Genomic DNA, 15,199 nt, shown 5'->3' on the forward strand with positions numbered 1-15,199 from the left:
AGTTGTTTGTGCCCTCCAGGTGCTTTCCATTGTACTAAACTTCTGGACGATGTGTGCCAGATCTAAAAAGTGCGGTATGCGGCGGCGGTTGAGGGCATTAAGGATTCCCTCGTCAGTGCAATTGCGGCAAAATATTGAAATCGCGTCATTGTCACGGCAGTCCTTGATCTTGTCTTTAACAAGGAGGAACCTGGCCCAAAAGTGGTGGATTGTTTCCTCAGGTTGCTGCCACACATACATTAGTTTGCATACATCTGGAGGACCTGAGTTGTTTGGGGAATATTGTATGTGGTGGGTGGGCGGGCTAACATTTGAATCCTGACCCATTCTTGCATCCGAAATTTGAAGAATCTGTGAAGTCTCCGGTCTAGGGTCCAGAGCGTCCTGGCGGTCTTCAGGCTCAATGCTCAGTTCTATGTTCGGAGGACATGAGGTCTCTTCCTGAGGATGGGTATCCGGCTCGTGCGACTCGGAAATCCGAACATAGTTTGTTCTCAACTTGGGGGATAAGTATCATCGGCATGTTCTTCCACGACCGCTACCGTATGGGTGATCAGCGGGGACCTGATTTCCTTCTGATCGGATTTAAGCCCAATCCGATCCTAATCTGTTGCTACTCCCAGGGCGGTGATGCAATCAAGTAGTTCGTTTAAAGACAAAATATCTATTGGATCCATCTTTTCGGAGTGTTGTAGGCCGACATGAAGACGATGTTTAGTGATTTCGAGGGCCACCCTTGGCTTAAAGGCCGTATGGGTGCCCACGGTGAAACCGTCGAGCTGGAGGAGCTGCCCCGGAACTAGGTTTTCTCCTGAGGTGATGTTGTCGTTAATGATGAGGTGAGCCATCGATCCCACCGTCAATGGCACGGTGGAACTCTCAATGAAAGCACCAATGTCGGTGTCAAAACCGGCCGATCTCGGGTAGGGGGTCCCGAACTATGCGTCTGAGGATCGAAGGAAACTGGAGATAAGGGTGACACACTGTTTACCCAGGTTCGGGCCCACTTAATGGAGGTAAAACCCTACGTCCTGCTTGATTGTATTTGATGAGTATAGGGGTTACAAGAATCGATCTACCTCGAGATCGTAATGGCTAAAGCCTAGATATCTGGCCTATGTGATTTGCGATAGCCTCTACGGACTAAACCCTCTGATTTATATAGACACCGGAGGGGCCTAGGGTTGTACAGAGTCGATTTACAAAGAAAGGAAACTACACATCCGGACGTCAAGCTTGCCATGCACGCAAAGGAGAGTCCCATCTGGACACAGGGGAAGGCCTTCTATCTTGTATCTTCACGGGCCATCAATCCGGCCCATGCTACACTGCCCGGACACCCGAGGACCCCATAATCCAGGACTCCCTCACCCATCAGCATTGAGTTTCGTCTCAAAGGCAATACCCTCTTTCCTAGGGTTTTTGTTGAGGATATTTTTTAAGCACATCACAAAGAGCCTGATGCCCTTTGAGGCTTTTTGTACATGCCTGTTACATACAATTCCTTCAACCCTGCATTCTCAATGATACTTGTGGTATCCTCAGATGAGGAATTTGTGACTACAGAGACAGTTGAAGAATTTGCAGCAATGGAAGCATTTGAACTTTCAGGTGAAGAATTAGCAGATTCACGTTCAATGCACTTCGAACATGGTGGAATGAATTCATCCTGAGCGGAACTGGTCTATTGAGCAAGTAATGAATCATTTTCCTTCTGAAGATCTTCATAACTCACCCTTAGCTTTTCAAGATCTTGCTTTCTTTGAAGAAATTCATAAGAAAGTTTCTCATGATCAGCTAAGAGAGTGTTATGATGACTCTGAAGGTTATCAAACTTAGTCTAAAGTCTTTGAAGATTTTTAGTCAGAGTTTGAGTTCGATCCATTTCTTCACCCAACAGGTCATCGCTTTTGTCTAGCATATTTTGAACATTTTCCAACGCTTTTTGTTGTTTAGTGCAATAGTAGCAAGCTTGGAGTAGCTGGGTCCAAAATCATCATCAGATTCATCATCACTAGACTCGGATGAGGAACATTCGGTTACCTTTGCACATTTTGCCACGAGGCATGGTGCTGAAGATGATGGTTCGGGTTCGAAAGTCATCGTTTTGAGTGATTCCTTGAAATCATCAAACCAGGGATAATGACGAGTTCGATGACCTTCATAGACATCAGAGATTCGGTCCCAGATAAGCTTCGCATTGCAGAGATGCATAATGAGCCTGAATTGGTCTCTAGATAGGCAGGAGCAGATGATATCCTTCACCATGATGTCAAGTCGAGTGTACTTGCAAATATCATCAGCATCCTCCATCTTGCATAGATCGGTAAGACCAATCTCAGTGACGGTCCGTAGCTTGTTGTTCATCGCCATGAGGCGCTTCCTCATCATGGTCTTCCACTTGGGATAATCATGACCGTCAAATATGGGGCATGTCACTTTCTTCATTCCTATGGTCGACATAACTAAACTCTAGGTGGTTAAACCAAAATCACACAGAACAAGGGAGTACCTTGGTCTGATACCAATTGAAAGTGCATTATATCGATTAGAGGGGGTGAATAGGTGATTTTTACAAATTCGCCCCTGAGGGAATTCAACTTGAGGAATTTCCTAAGTCACGAACTACAAGAAGCGGAATAAGTACTCAGGTGCATGCATAACATAGCAATAGCATAGTCATCATGATGAAACAAAACATACACAGAGTACAGGTAGCGTGTAAATAGGATAAGCAGGCTCAAGACTAAGTGACTGAAGAAATAGGATTGAGGAAATTGAGAAAGTCTTCAGTCAAAGTCTTCAAATAGTAACCATCAAGTACATCAACACACGAATGAGGAAATGAAAGGGTTGAGGAAATAGAACCAGTAGCTTGGTGAAGACGATGCTTTGGTAGACCAGTTCCAACTGCTATGACAGTTGTACGTCTGGTTGGAGCGGCTAGGTATTTAAACCTGAGGACACACAGTCTTAGACACACAGTCCTCACCATATTCTCCTTGAGCTAAGGTCACACAGACCTCGCCCAATCACTCGCGGTAAGTCTTCAGGTGACTTCCAAATCTTCACAGACTCGGTCACTCAGCAATCCACAATTTCCTCTTGGATGCTCTAGACCATGACACCTAACCGTTTGGAGGATGCACAGTCCTCAAAGGTAACAAGCGTCAGTTCCACACAGGAACAATCTCTTCAGTGATGCTCAAGCACTTTGGGTTTGTAGGTGTTTGGGTTTGGGTTTTTCCTCACTTGATGATTTTCGCTCAAAGTACTCGGAGGATGGGATGCTCTCAATGACAAGTGTCAGTTTCTCTCAGAGCAGCCAACCAACTAGTGGTTGTAGGGGGCGGCTATTTATAGCCTAGGGAGCAGCCCGAGATGATAAGACATAAATGCCCTTCAATGATATGACCGTTAGGTGGGTAGATATTTTGGGACAGCTGGCGCATAGCACAACAACGGTCGGAAATTTGAGTATCAAATTCCTCAGGGCTATCATGTTCCTCACTTGTAGGCAATCCACACTGGCGAATTCCTAACTCCTCGGTCAGAATAAATTCCTCAGAGACCAGATGATCTTTGTCTCTGTCACTGAAGAAATTGACTAAATTGTATGAGATTTTCAATGGCTTCACTCGAAAGGATTGGGTAGGTGTAGGATTTTGAGATGAACATCACTTGGAAAGTGTTTCCTTAGTTTTACCTCGACCCCCTTTAACAATACATGTTTCCTATTACTCAAGAAATAGAAAATGAAACTACGAAAACAAAAGTCTTCACGCTTCATAATCCTCGCATGAATATCAAGTCTTCAAGGTCACACCAATTTCCTCACTTTCAAAGTCTTCAAGAAAACCTAAGTCTTCAACTGAAGACATTCATTTTTTGGGGTCGACTTTCATCATAAAGATCAAACTCCTCATAGACTTATAGAACATGTGTACACTCACAAACACATTAGTCCCTTAACCTATAAGTCTTCAATACACCAAAATCACTAAGGAACACTAGATGCACTTACAGATGGGCATGAGAAGGCTTTCATGGTGACGGGGATGAGAGTCCAATACCTGCCTGGGTAATCCCCATTGCCAGCCTGAGGTAAGAGGAAATCTAGGTTCTAAATTACAAACCACCAAAATGATAAGGGTGTTCCTCTCATTGGTGTGCTCTTCCTTTCAACAGCTGCTACCGCCTAGAGTAACCTCTGCCTACCGCCGCTGCTTGGAGTGACACCACTGGCACTTGGAATGAGAATGCCTTCGAATCAGATCTGCACATGAGTTCTAGATGGGATCTACTAATGAAATATTCTGCACTTCTAGGATTTCTTGAGCACAACAAGTCCCCTTGCCCCCTCCTGTCCCGAGGAAGGCCATTCTAGGGGTCATGATTAATGGCCGCCTCCGTCCATCCTCACCTTCCTAGCGCACAAGCTCTAGACTCCTTCACCTTTGTTAGTCGCGTGGTCCCTTATAAGGAAACCAGGGGTGGCACACTTAAGGAAATTGTTAGCCTAGCCATGGGCCCTTCATACCATGCGTGTATGAGCGAATATGGCTTGAAACACCTTTTATGTGTGTCAACAGAAGGTCTAGAACCACTTCTTCTCGGCAACTGAATGGTTTCAGCATCATCAATTTTAGGTAGTAGATTTATAGCCTCGAAGTTAATTATTTGGCGTAGATCCAACTTGTGCACGTAGAAATCATAAAAAGGAGTCAGCGGGTCATGTTTGAGTACTGATAAGAACTCTATAGGAATTCCATCAGGTCCAAGAGCCATGCTATTAATAGTAAACTTGGTCTCTTCCTGGCAAAGGGTCTATCCAAATCTTTGTTACCATCTTCTGATAAACATTCTTCAGGTCCACATCATTCTTCAGGCCTCCTTCTCGCCAAACAAAGATTTCATAATAAGTCAAATGGTCAGTAGCATTTTAGAGGATTTGATCAGTGCCCATCAGAACATCGGAGCCATGTTTAAAAGTGTACATAGTATCCCCCTCCCCCCTTTTCCCATTTTCCATCCAATGGAAAAATTTAGTGTTGGCACCCCTGCAACAATCACCTTTCACCAGACCTGTTATGCGAAACTAAAATCTTCCTCATCATAGATATGAAAGAAAGCCCTTTTGGTAAAACATTTCCTGCCATATTGGTCACCGGAGAAAGATTAGATTTCTTCAAGCAACCCCAAATCTTCCAATTTGTTTCCCGAGGTCCATTTGATGTTAGCACTCCACACTTTAAGTTGTATGTTACTTTCCTAACTTCAGCAAAAATCTTCTCAAATTATCTATAGTAGCTACAGGTGAGTTCCATGCTCTCTCTCCACCCTCTCAAGGGACTCGGGGTGCACCTGCTAACTAGATTCAAACCATAAGCCTTGGTTTTTAGTCTCTAATAACTATTCATCCGTGATCAAAGGAATGTGATCCTTAGGGTCTCACTTATTTACAATCTTTAATATTAGTGCAGCTTATGCGAGTGGATTTGGTCTTCCCCAATTTTCTTTATAGTCAATGATAGAGACGCCATGCAAGTTAGAGACGACAACTTCGATATGATCTATTTTATTTAGTATTTTCTTTGTTCCACAATATAAGACTTTTTGCAAGTTAACATAGCTTGCAGAAACATCTTATATTATGACACATTGGAGTATAAACCAAGATGTCAAATTGTTTTTGTAAAAAAAGAATTGGGCACATCATTAACCCCAGCCGCAAGGACCCAACCATCTCAACATGAACAGCAACAATGGCAATAACCATTCAACGAAAAAAAAAACGATGATAATAAGTCGATAGTACCATGGCACACGTGCCTAACTCCGAGCGCCCGGTGCGGCCGGTGGCGGGGCGTAGAGCGACCTGAGCTGGCGGTCGACGAGTTTGCTGTGGTTGAGCGCCACCTGCAGCTCGACATCGTCAGCCCACCACTGCTCCAGCCCGTGCGCGGCCAGGAACTTGCTCGGCCCCTTGGAAACAACCACCATCCTCGCCACGCCGGCCTTGCTAGTGCCGCTCCCGCCCCCGCTGCCGACGGCCACCGTGGCCGTGCCGCTCGCGGCGTCGCTGTAGTAGCAGCAGATGTAGTCGTTGGTGTTGATGTAGAGGTGCGGCAGCCACTTGGCCATCCCGGCGCGGGCCAGCGACGCCTTGGCCTCGCTCTCGCTGTTGCCGCCGCCGCCGGCGTCCCCGGCTTGGGTGCCCATGTAGGGTATCCAAGCGCGCACGCGGCCCCACAGCTCGCCGGCCGTCTCGGCGAAGCCCTTGAGGCTCATGGCCAGCGACACGGACGGCGGGTTGAACACGTGGCACTCCACGAAGACGCCCTCCTTGGCCAGCGCCTTGCCCACCTGCAGCGCGAACCCGGCGCCCAGCGAGTGCCCGCCCACGCACACGTTGGCCACGCCGAACTTGCGCGCGGCCGCCCGCAGCGCCGCCAGCGCGCCGGCGAAGCGGACGGAGCCCTTGAGGCTGTCCCAGGCCAGGAAGCGGAGGTCGTCGACGACGTCGCGGCGGAACGTGGGCGCCTTGAGCAGCGTGCCGCGCAGCGCCACGACGGCGGCGGGCGCGCTGGTGGGGCGGAACGGGATGTAGTCCGAGAGCGCGGCCTGGCGGTCCCACTCGAGGACGGCGCCGTAGATGGAGCCGTCGCGCTCGTCGACGAGCGCCTGGACCAGCCTGTACTTGAACGGGCGCCACCACTGCGGCGCGAGGCCGGTGCGCTCGTCGCGCTTCTCCTGCCGGTCCAGCTCCAGCAGGTACGCCCCCTGGATGAAGCACGCGATCACCATCCGCCGGTAGTTGGGGTTCTTCCTGCATCAAACCATCGCAACAAACTCCCGGTAAAGCTACGCGAAGGTGCAACGCAAATTATGCACCCGTCCAAGTGCAGTACTGACTAGCTTGAGCAAGTGCAGTACAAACACATACGGAGTAGAGTACTGACCAGCTTGAGCTAAGAAGATCTCTCCAGCTGGTGAAGGACAGCTTGCGGGGGCCATAGACATGGTACTCGAACGGACTCGGCACTGGCACCACCGCCGTTGCTGCGTCGCCGGCGTTCTTAGTCGGAGCCGGCTTGGCCATGGATCGTTCCTTCACCGTGGAGTCGCGAGCCACGCAGTGTTGCCTTTAAGCTTCCGCGAGAATAGTTCGTTTCAAGCTGAAAAGAATCGCAGAAAGCGCGGCGAAACTTTTTATCCTCGGTCTTTATTCCATCATCCATTCAGGGTAGCATGGAACCTGCTTCTTTCTCCTCTCTGTGCCGAGAGATTAGAACTAGTGGATTACAGTAAGAGTTGGGCGCACACGATTCGCCAACTTCTGATGGAGAAGACAATGATATGCCCGACCTCGACGAGAAGCATCTAAAAGTAGAAACAAGGTTGCAGGAATCTGCCCAAGGCCCAAATCAGTTGAGGGTCAAAATGCCTCGTCAGAAGATTCAAATTACATCTACGTTGCATAATTGTATAACAATATGATGATGAACCGACTGTACATGCCAAGACAATTTTCTGAATTTGATTTCGCTAGATCAAGAGATCACATGCAGGGCAAGTTTTCTCATTTTCAGTTGCATGAACCATTACCACATGAACTACAACAACTGCTTCCTGGGCACAAGTGTAAGACATACAAAATCTCGATTAGCTATTTGGTTGGTCATCACTCGCTGAAGATGCTTGCTTTTCAGCCATCAACTTGTCAAGGCGCTTCTTGAGGAAAGCTTGCCTGAGTTTCTCTCTACGAGCCGACTCCTGCTCTTGTCGCCGGTGTTTCATCGTTGAAGCCTTCTGCCTTGCTTGACTTACTTCGTCGTGAACCTCCCTGCAGACATGCCATGGTGCAAGTTAGTCAAAGACCTGAGAAATATTATTCTCAGAGGGAGACAAAATCGTTCAGGTTGCAAATTCAATGGTAGCATCTGGTAATGATAGTATACAATCAAGGGATCTACATATCCTCTTTTTTTTTTTTGAAATGAAAGGTAGATGAGATTCTACCTTATATATTTCAAACAGGCCAAGGCCTGGGACCAAAGGGTCAGTTACATGAAGCTTACATTGAGCACCGTAGTGCCATGGCTATAAGCAGCCATTGGAGAGAGAGAAGAACAGGGCAAGCGAGGAGAGAAGAAGAGTACTGCAAAGCTAAATTAGCTCAGGAGATACATCCATCTCGTAATAGCATCCTTGTCAGCCTGCTATTTTGCCCGGTGCTGCCAAGCCTGAAGGAGTTGTGACATATACCTTCTGAGATAGGACGGGGGCCATCTTTTGTTGTTGAAGATTCTGTCGTTTCTCGCGTGCCAGAGAGTAACTGCCGCCGCAGCGAAAAGAATGTGCACTCCTCTAGAGTTGATCCAAGCTTGCTGAGCTCTGTGCATAAAATGAACGATGTCCGTGGAGCTAGAGGCAAGGTCGTTCATATGGAACGTGGCCCAGATAACAGAAGCCGGGAAGCAGCGCAGAACAATGTGGCTGGCAGACTCGCTGGCAGGGCAAATGTCACAGTCCTGGTGCTCGGTAAGTAGGGACCAATGTTTCCGAATCATGTTATCTCGTGTGTTGAGTCGACCCCAAAAAGCCAGCCAGAGAAAGACGCGATACCTCAGAGGGATGATCTTGTCCCAAATCCAGGAGCTGAACTCACAGGCCACACCTCTGAAGGTAGAAAGTTGATAGACTTGAGAAGTAGTCAGTGGCTTATGGTGTATAGCAGAAACTCTGACGTCTGAGCCGGAAACTGCAGCATCTGTAGGAGGCTGGGGTAGAAAAGAGTGCAGCATTTGCAGTTCATGGGCGGCAGTGGCCGACAGGTTGGGGTGCAGTTGAATGCACCAGGTGTTGTTGCAGAGCTGAGAGGCCACCGTGCAAGCGCCATCTTTAGCATACGAGAAGAGGGCGGGCAACAAGAACCGTAGTCACCCCGCTGACAACCAGAGATCATGCCAGAAGGAGATAAGCTTGCCAGGACCCGTTGAACACTTGGAAGATGCCAACACTGTAGGAATAAAAGGTTTGAAGTTTTTCCATATAGCCGTGTCACGGTTTTGAGCCTTTGAGAGGGATAAAGAGCTTGCAGTACTGCTGGGCAAACCATTGAAAGCAGGGGATTTCCGAGGTCTGCAAAACTCTAGCTGCAAACTTGGTGAGCAAAGCTTGGTTATGAGCAAGAAGGTCCCTGATGCCCAAACCGCCTGCAGATCTTGGGAGAGTGACAAAATGCCAGGCAACGAGGCATTGGCCTCCCTTGACTGTGCTCTTGCCTTGCCAGAAAAAAGCCCTCAACAATTTTTCCAACGTACTAAGGGATTCCTTAGGCCAAAGGAAACATGACATATGATAACTTGGGATGCTAGCAAGGACTGAATCCTTCGCCTTCACATTTTATACTGCACAAAGCATCAGTTTTAAATTTGAATTTACGAACATTGTAATACTCTCATCCCACTCAAGAGAATGCATGGAGGCTGGAGCAACATGGACCATGGAAAATCTTTCTAGTTTATTATCAATGAGGTGTCTCTCATCGCACGACTACGATTAGCTGGATTCACACGATGGTCTCAAACTCTCAACCCTTGCACATCTCCTGGGGTATCAGTATCCCTGTCTCTCCATACAAGGCCACATTCCCCAAGCGTTACAGTTTAAGGTGCACGGAAAGTTTGTATGACTATTGTGTCATATATAAGTGCTTCACCAGCTAAGAGTGCTCTACTAAACTACTACTTGTAAGTTATACCAAGGCACATTTTAATTAGATCAGCAAACTGAGGAAATATTTATGACAAATAAAACCAAAGTAATGCAGTTCATGCTAAAAACATTTAGTTCAAATATTTACTTGGATAGAAAGGATATCTTTTGCCTCCGTTTCAAAAAAAAAGGAACATGAGAACATCGAGAATTCAGAGTGTAGTTTTGTAGTCCCACCTAACACCACGACCTGCAATGCTCATACTACAAAACAGTTTTGGTACCTTGTAAACTATATCTACAGTTAGTCCATACATGAAGCAGCTGAACACAGCTTGTACAGATTTACAAATGGTTGTACTCACAGAAAGAAACTACTAGTTAACAATGTGCTTTGTTAGGGGCATGACTCTGTTGTTATGGGGCGCAACACGTGATCTATGGCTACATGGGCATGGCATGCTAAGAGAAGTGACCATGCACAATTACCAGCACTAAAAGGCATGTAATGGATACTGCAACTGGGAGCCCGATTTATGTTCAGTGGTTTATGCAAGTGTCAAATGATTACAAGTGTTGGAACTGCCAGTTCCAATTTTGTTATGCATCTGCCATAGAGCAATTTCTACTTTGACTTCTCAAGGACTGGCACAGAAATTCAGTGGATCAATGCAGCAACTGCCCAAAGTAAACAGTACCTGACAAAGCGTTTGTGCTCATCTTGGTCAACTGTTGTACCAGTTCGTCCAAGGCCCATTGGCTTGGGATTTGGCATAGAATCGACACTCTCATTTTCTTGTTCTACATGCTCAGGGGCAGTAGCAGTCTCTGGCTGCCGGCGCACGCTGACTTGATGAAAACTTTTCTGGAAGAAATCAACGCAATATTTCTCCTGGTCTTCTTCATCAGGTAGCTCACCCCTGGATAATTTCTCATACAGCTCAGCCTTCTTTTCTAGGGCAGAATAACATGCAGTACCATCTTTCACAGCTTTCAGCTCCAGCTTATCCCTGTTGCAAAAGGAAATATTACAGAGACATTAGTAAACACCAAGAGCATGCACAAGATGACAAGAGCAAAATGAAAAAGGTGCCAAAATGTGAAAATGATACAACGAAAAAAATAATTATATGCTGATAGAGTGAAATCAAGATGCTTAGAAATGCCAGTATGCCACACAAAAAGCAGAACAGATAGCTTTATATTGAATGGTAATTCTACAGTATACTCATGGTGAGAAGAAGGTGAAGAGCGATCGAACAGACCCAGCACCCCCTCCTCCCCTCCTGCGACGCTCCTGCGAGCGCCGCGGGGAACCCTAGCCGCCGGACCCCTCGCCCCCACCTCTCCCCTCCTCCCCCGCCACTGCCGGCTGGCGCTGACGGGCAAAGCCCGGTTGGCGCGGCGGCGGCGGGGCCCCTTCTTCTCCTCTGCTCGGAGTGGCCGGCGCAGGACGGCGGCTCCTGGTGGCGGCGCGTCGGCGTCGAGCGCCTGGTGAAGCGCAGTGGCTGCGGTGCTCCGGATCAGGAGGCGGCGCGCGGGCGAGGCTCTACCCAGATCCAATCGATCTGGCGCAGGGGCTTGGTCGGTGGCGCCTGTTGACATCAGATTTTGGCACGGCATAAAAGAAATGAGATGGCTTCTAGTGAAAGGGTTTTCAGCATGAAAAGTTTCACATCGCCGAGTGGAACAACTTTGATGTTTAGGTTATCATCGTCCGACTCCATCTTAGGGGCCGAAATTGTACTCCGAGCGGCAGAATTCAATGTTCCAAGTGGTTTTCGGCCGATCACGCATTCAAGACGACCTCGTATGAAGGAGCACTCTAAAGAAATTGTCTTCGTCTCGTCGAGGCAATCGACTTTGATATATAAATCACCTCAATCCGAGTTCGTATGCAAAAGTTAGAGGCAATATACTGCAGACTGAACTTAAACGGAAATATGGCGCGAGGTACCACACACCGTGTCTGATGGGTCGCGCGAGCAATTCGGCCCTCAAGAGGGCCATGAATCGAAAAACCTTCAACACGAGGAAGTTTCGTCTCGTCGAGCTGATCGATTTTCATATATAATTCATCTCAATCCGAGGTCGTATGCGACCTGGGGAGACAAGACAAGATCAGGCTGTGTTTTCAGCCGGAAATCCGAGTGAAAAAGCTTACCATCCGAGTGAAAACGTACCGGTCAAGTGAAAATTACCGGTCGAGTGAAAGTTTGCTGACCGGATGAACTTATTATTATCCAAGTGGAAATATAGTCATCCGAGTGGAAATATGGTCATCCGAGTCAAATTGTCCTCCAAGGGAAAATATTCCGAGTGAAAAGATTACCATCGGAACGAAAACTTGCCGATCGAGTAAGATATTGCCTTCCGAGTGGAAATATAGTCATCCGAGTGAAAGATTGTCTTCCGAGTGAAAAAAGTCCAGTCGGACGATCCGAGTGAAAGTCTCTAATATCCGAGTGGATGAGCTCGAATCCGAGTGAAACTGAACATGTGCCCGAAAGTTTATCAAAATGACCTCGGATGAAGAAGTGTTCAATACAGAAGTTGTGCGTATCATCGAGACGGTAAACTTTGGTTTTGGAGTCATCATCATCAGAGATGGTATATGGCCTGCAAATTCACTACGAGACTCAGATAATCCAGTCTACTGCAAGACCGAGTCCGACTGGAAGGTAAAGATGACCTCGAAAAGTATTCAAGATGGCTTTATTTGAAGAAATGATCAACATAAGAGTTGTTCGTATCGTCGTGGCGCACAAGTTTCATATTTGGGCCACCTTGATCGGAGATCATATGCAAGCTCAACAGCCCGCGCAAGGAGGAAGACAGAAGTTGTGCCAGATTCAGACTGAATCCGAGTTGGAATAGAACTAGGACTCTAGGACGTGAATTGATGTAATTTTTCGTGTAAGGAAAACCTAGATGAATCCTTTACTTGTACGGGAAGTCCAGCCGCCTCTTATATATGTTGGGGGTGACGGCCGATTGAACAACACACAATCGAACAAATCAATATACTACTTTTTCAGTCTACCTTTTATCTCTCCACCGTTTTCTCTCTCGTTCTTCGCTGTTCTTCGTGTTTGAGAGCTGATGGGGTTATGTACCTAGGGTAGGGTCATGGACCTGATCCAAGTAACTTACCCCAGGACATCCTCAGAAGATGTCGCCTTCCAGTCGACCAACGAGGATTCACTCGACTGGCCTGAAGGACTCGACCACGAAGACTCACTCGACCACCAGGAGGTCAAGAGGCACTCTGCACTGCAACGGCCTGTAATCAAGTAGACTTTATGATAGTAAAGGCCTTTATGTGGGGCGTTACTGGGACTTAACTCACCTTAAACCCTCTCCTACGTGGGCTGGCTGGGGTCCTGGCGCACTCTATATAAGCCACCCCCCTCCACAGGCAGAGGGGTTCGGCACCTTGTAATTCATACATTCGTAATCCACTCGACCGCCTCCGGGCTCCGAGACGTAGGGCTGTTACTTCTTCCGAGAAGGGCCTGAACTCGTACATCCTTTGTGCTTACAACCTCTCCATAGCTAGGACCTTGCCTCTCCATACCTACCCCCCACTCTACTGTCAGGCTTAGAACCACGACAGTTGGCGCCCACCGTGGGGCAGGTGTTTTAGCGATTTTGTGGAGAAGTTGCGATTCTTCCGAGTACTCTCATCATGGAGTCTGCTGGAGTTTTGGTCAAGGGTCAAGAGATCCGTCTCGGCACCCTCACCTTCATCGCCGACGACTCCGCATGGCTCCAGGAGGCTCCACTCGACGTAGACGCGCTCCCCGTCCGCGGTGCGACGCATTTTCGCGCATGTGTCCGCGGCGTTCTGCTACGGCAACCGTCGACCCAGTATCGGCCGGCTCCTCCATCGTCCACCCTCCCAGTCTCCCGCCAGCGCAAGCGCTCAGGCCGGTCGAGGCTTCAGCGATGGGTGAGTCACGCGGTGGCTCGCCAATCGGCCACTACACAAGTTGCGGCAATCGAGCCCAACGAATCTCTCTACGGCCTGTTCGATCAGTCGATTGGCTCCGGAGAGACTGCATCCGAGTGCGGAAGCAGTGATCCAGCGGCGGAAATCTTGATGGTCGACGGGCCCCACAGCCCTCCTGGCTTCGCCCGTGGTGGTGGAGCAGGTGACGGCGGCGACCCTGCACGAGACTACGAAGAGTACCAGCCCGAGCCACTCGACTCTCTGCAAAGAGAAGAGCTTCGCCGCAGGAACGAGGATCCCTTGCGTATTCCCATCGCAGGAGAAACCCCCGAGGCTCGTGCCTTGGAGGAGGCGCGTCTGGCCAATTTGGCCGAGCGCACTCGACTGGAGAACCTTCAGCGAGCACTCGACGAGCGCGCGCGGCAACGAGTTCCCGACACCAGTCGACGTCAACTCTTCCCGCCGACTCAGGTATATCGAACCCCAATTCAGAATTTAGCAGCTGCGACCCGTATAGCAGAGTCCATTCAACCTTCGCAGTCGGAAGCTGGCAGAGGTTTGCTGCAGATCAGGGATCTGCTCCGGGCAGCAGGAGATCAGAATTCAGCCGTGTCTCAGTCGCGCAACAGAATTCACAGTCGATCTGTCACTGTGAATACGGTTCAGTCGGCTCACAGCCCCAGATCGCCTCCGCGGCGCGAAGGGCGTGAGAATCGGCGAGATCAATATGGCGACAGACTCGACCGAGATGATAGGCGTCGAGTGCCCTATTCCCCTCCGAGGGGTGGGTCTTACGCTCCTCGGCATCCAGATGATAGGCGTCAGTACAGTACAGGGCGTAGGGTTCCAGTTGACCCCAGAGAGCCAGGCTTCGACGCGCGATCCATTATCGTGCAAGGGTTGGTCGACTGGAACAGAGCCCATCGAGGCGCACTCGACAGAGATGTACCCACGAGCAGTCGAGTACATGTTTCTGGTCCTGAATGTTTCAGCAGAGCTATCAGAGCCGCAGTTATCCCCCCCAATTTCAGGTTGGCAACAGGAGTCAGCAAGTTCACTGGTGAGTCTAAGCCTGAAACTTGGCTTGAAGACTACCGAGTGGCAGTTCAGATCGGCGGTGGGAACGACGAGGTGGCCATGAAGCATTTGCCCCTCATGTTGGAAGGTTCTGCCAGGGCATGGTTGACTCAATTACCTCCTAGCAGCATTTACACTTGGGAAGATCTGTCCCGAGTGTTCGTCAGAACGTTTGAAGGGACTTGCAAGCGACCAGCGGGATTGACAGAGTTGCAAGTCTGCGTGCAGAAAACTAATGAGACTCTCAGAGAGTATATTCAGAGGTGGATCACTTTGCACCACACTGTGGAAAATGTCTCTGATCATCAGGCAGTATGCGCCTTCAAAGACGGCGTCAAGAACAGAGAACTGAGTTTGAAATTTGGTCGAACCGGTGACATGACCTTGAGTCGGATGATGGAGATTGCTACCAAGTACGCCAACGGCGAAGAAGAAGACCGACTCCGAAGC

General features: G+C 48.7%; 2 protein-coding genes across 2 annotated transcripts in view; both read right to left on the minus strand.

Annotated features, from left to right (window-relative positions):
* Positions 1-5,689: 5,689 nt before the first annotated feature.
* On the minus strand, positions 5,690-7,311 carry LOC119268591 (GDSL esterase/lipase At4g10955-like). The gene is made up of 2 exons (XM_037550249.1): positions 6,963-7,311; positions 5,690-6,829 (listed from the first exon to the last, which is right to left on the minus strand). Exons 1-2 carry the CDS (start codon positions 7,100-7,102, stop codon positions 5,833-5,835), a joined length of 1,137 nt encoding a protein of 378 aa, XP_037406146.1. The 5' UTR covers positions 7,103-7,311; the 3' UTR covers positions 5,690-5,832.
* Positions 7,312-7,431: 120 nt separating this feature from the next.
* LOC119268592 (uncharacterized protein At4g18257-like) overlaps positions 7,432-15,199 on the minus strand; it is a 32,212-nt gene continuing 24,444 nt past the window's right edge. The window contains exons 2-3 of the mRNA XM_037550251.1: positions 10,419-10,730; positions 7,432-7,846 (exon numbers count right to left, since the gene is read on the minus strand). Coding sequence (XP_037406148.1) covers positions 7,666-7,846; positions 10,419-10,730 — 493 coding nt within the window. The 3' untranslated portion in view covers positions 7,432-7,665. The remainder of the gene's footprint in view (positions 7,847-10,418; positions 10,731-15,199) is intronic.

Source organism: Triticum dicoccoides, chromosome 3A, assembly GCF_002162155.2.
Source record: "Triticum dicoccoides isolate Atlit2015 ecotype Zavitan chromosome 3A, WEW_v2.0, whole genome shotgun sequence".
NCBI classification, from domain to species: domain Eukaryota; kingdom Viridiplantae; phylum Streptophyta; class Magnoliopsida; order Poales; family Poaceae; genus Triticum; species Triticum dicoccoides.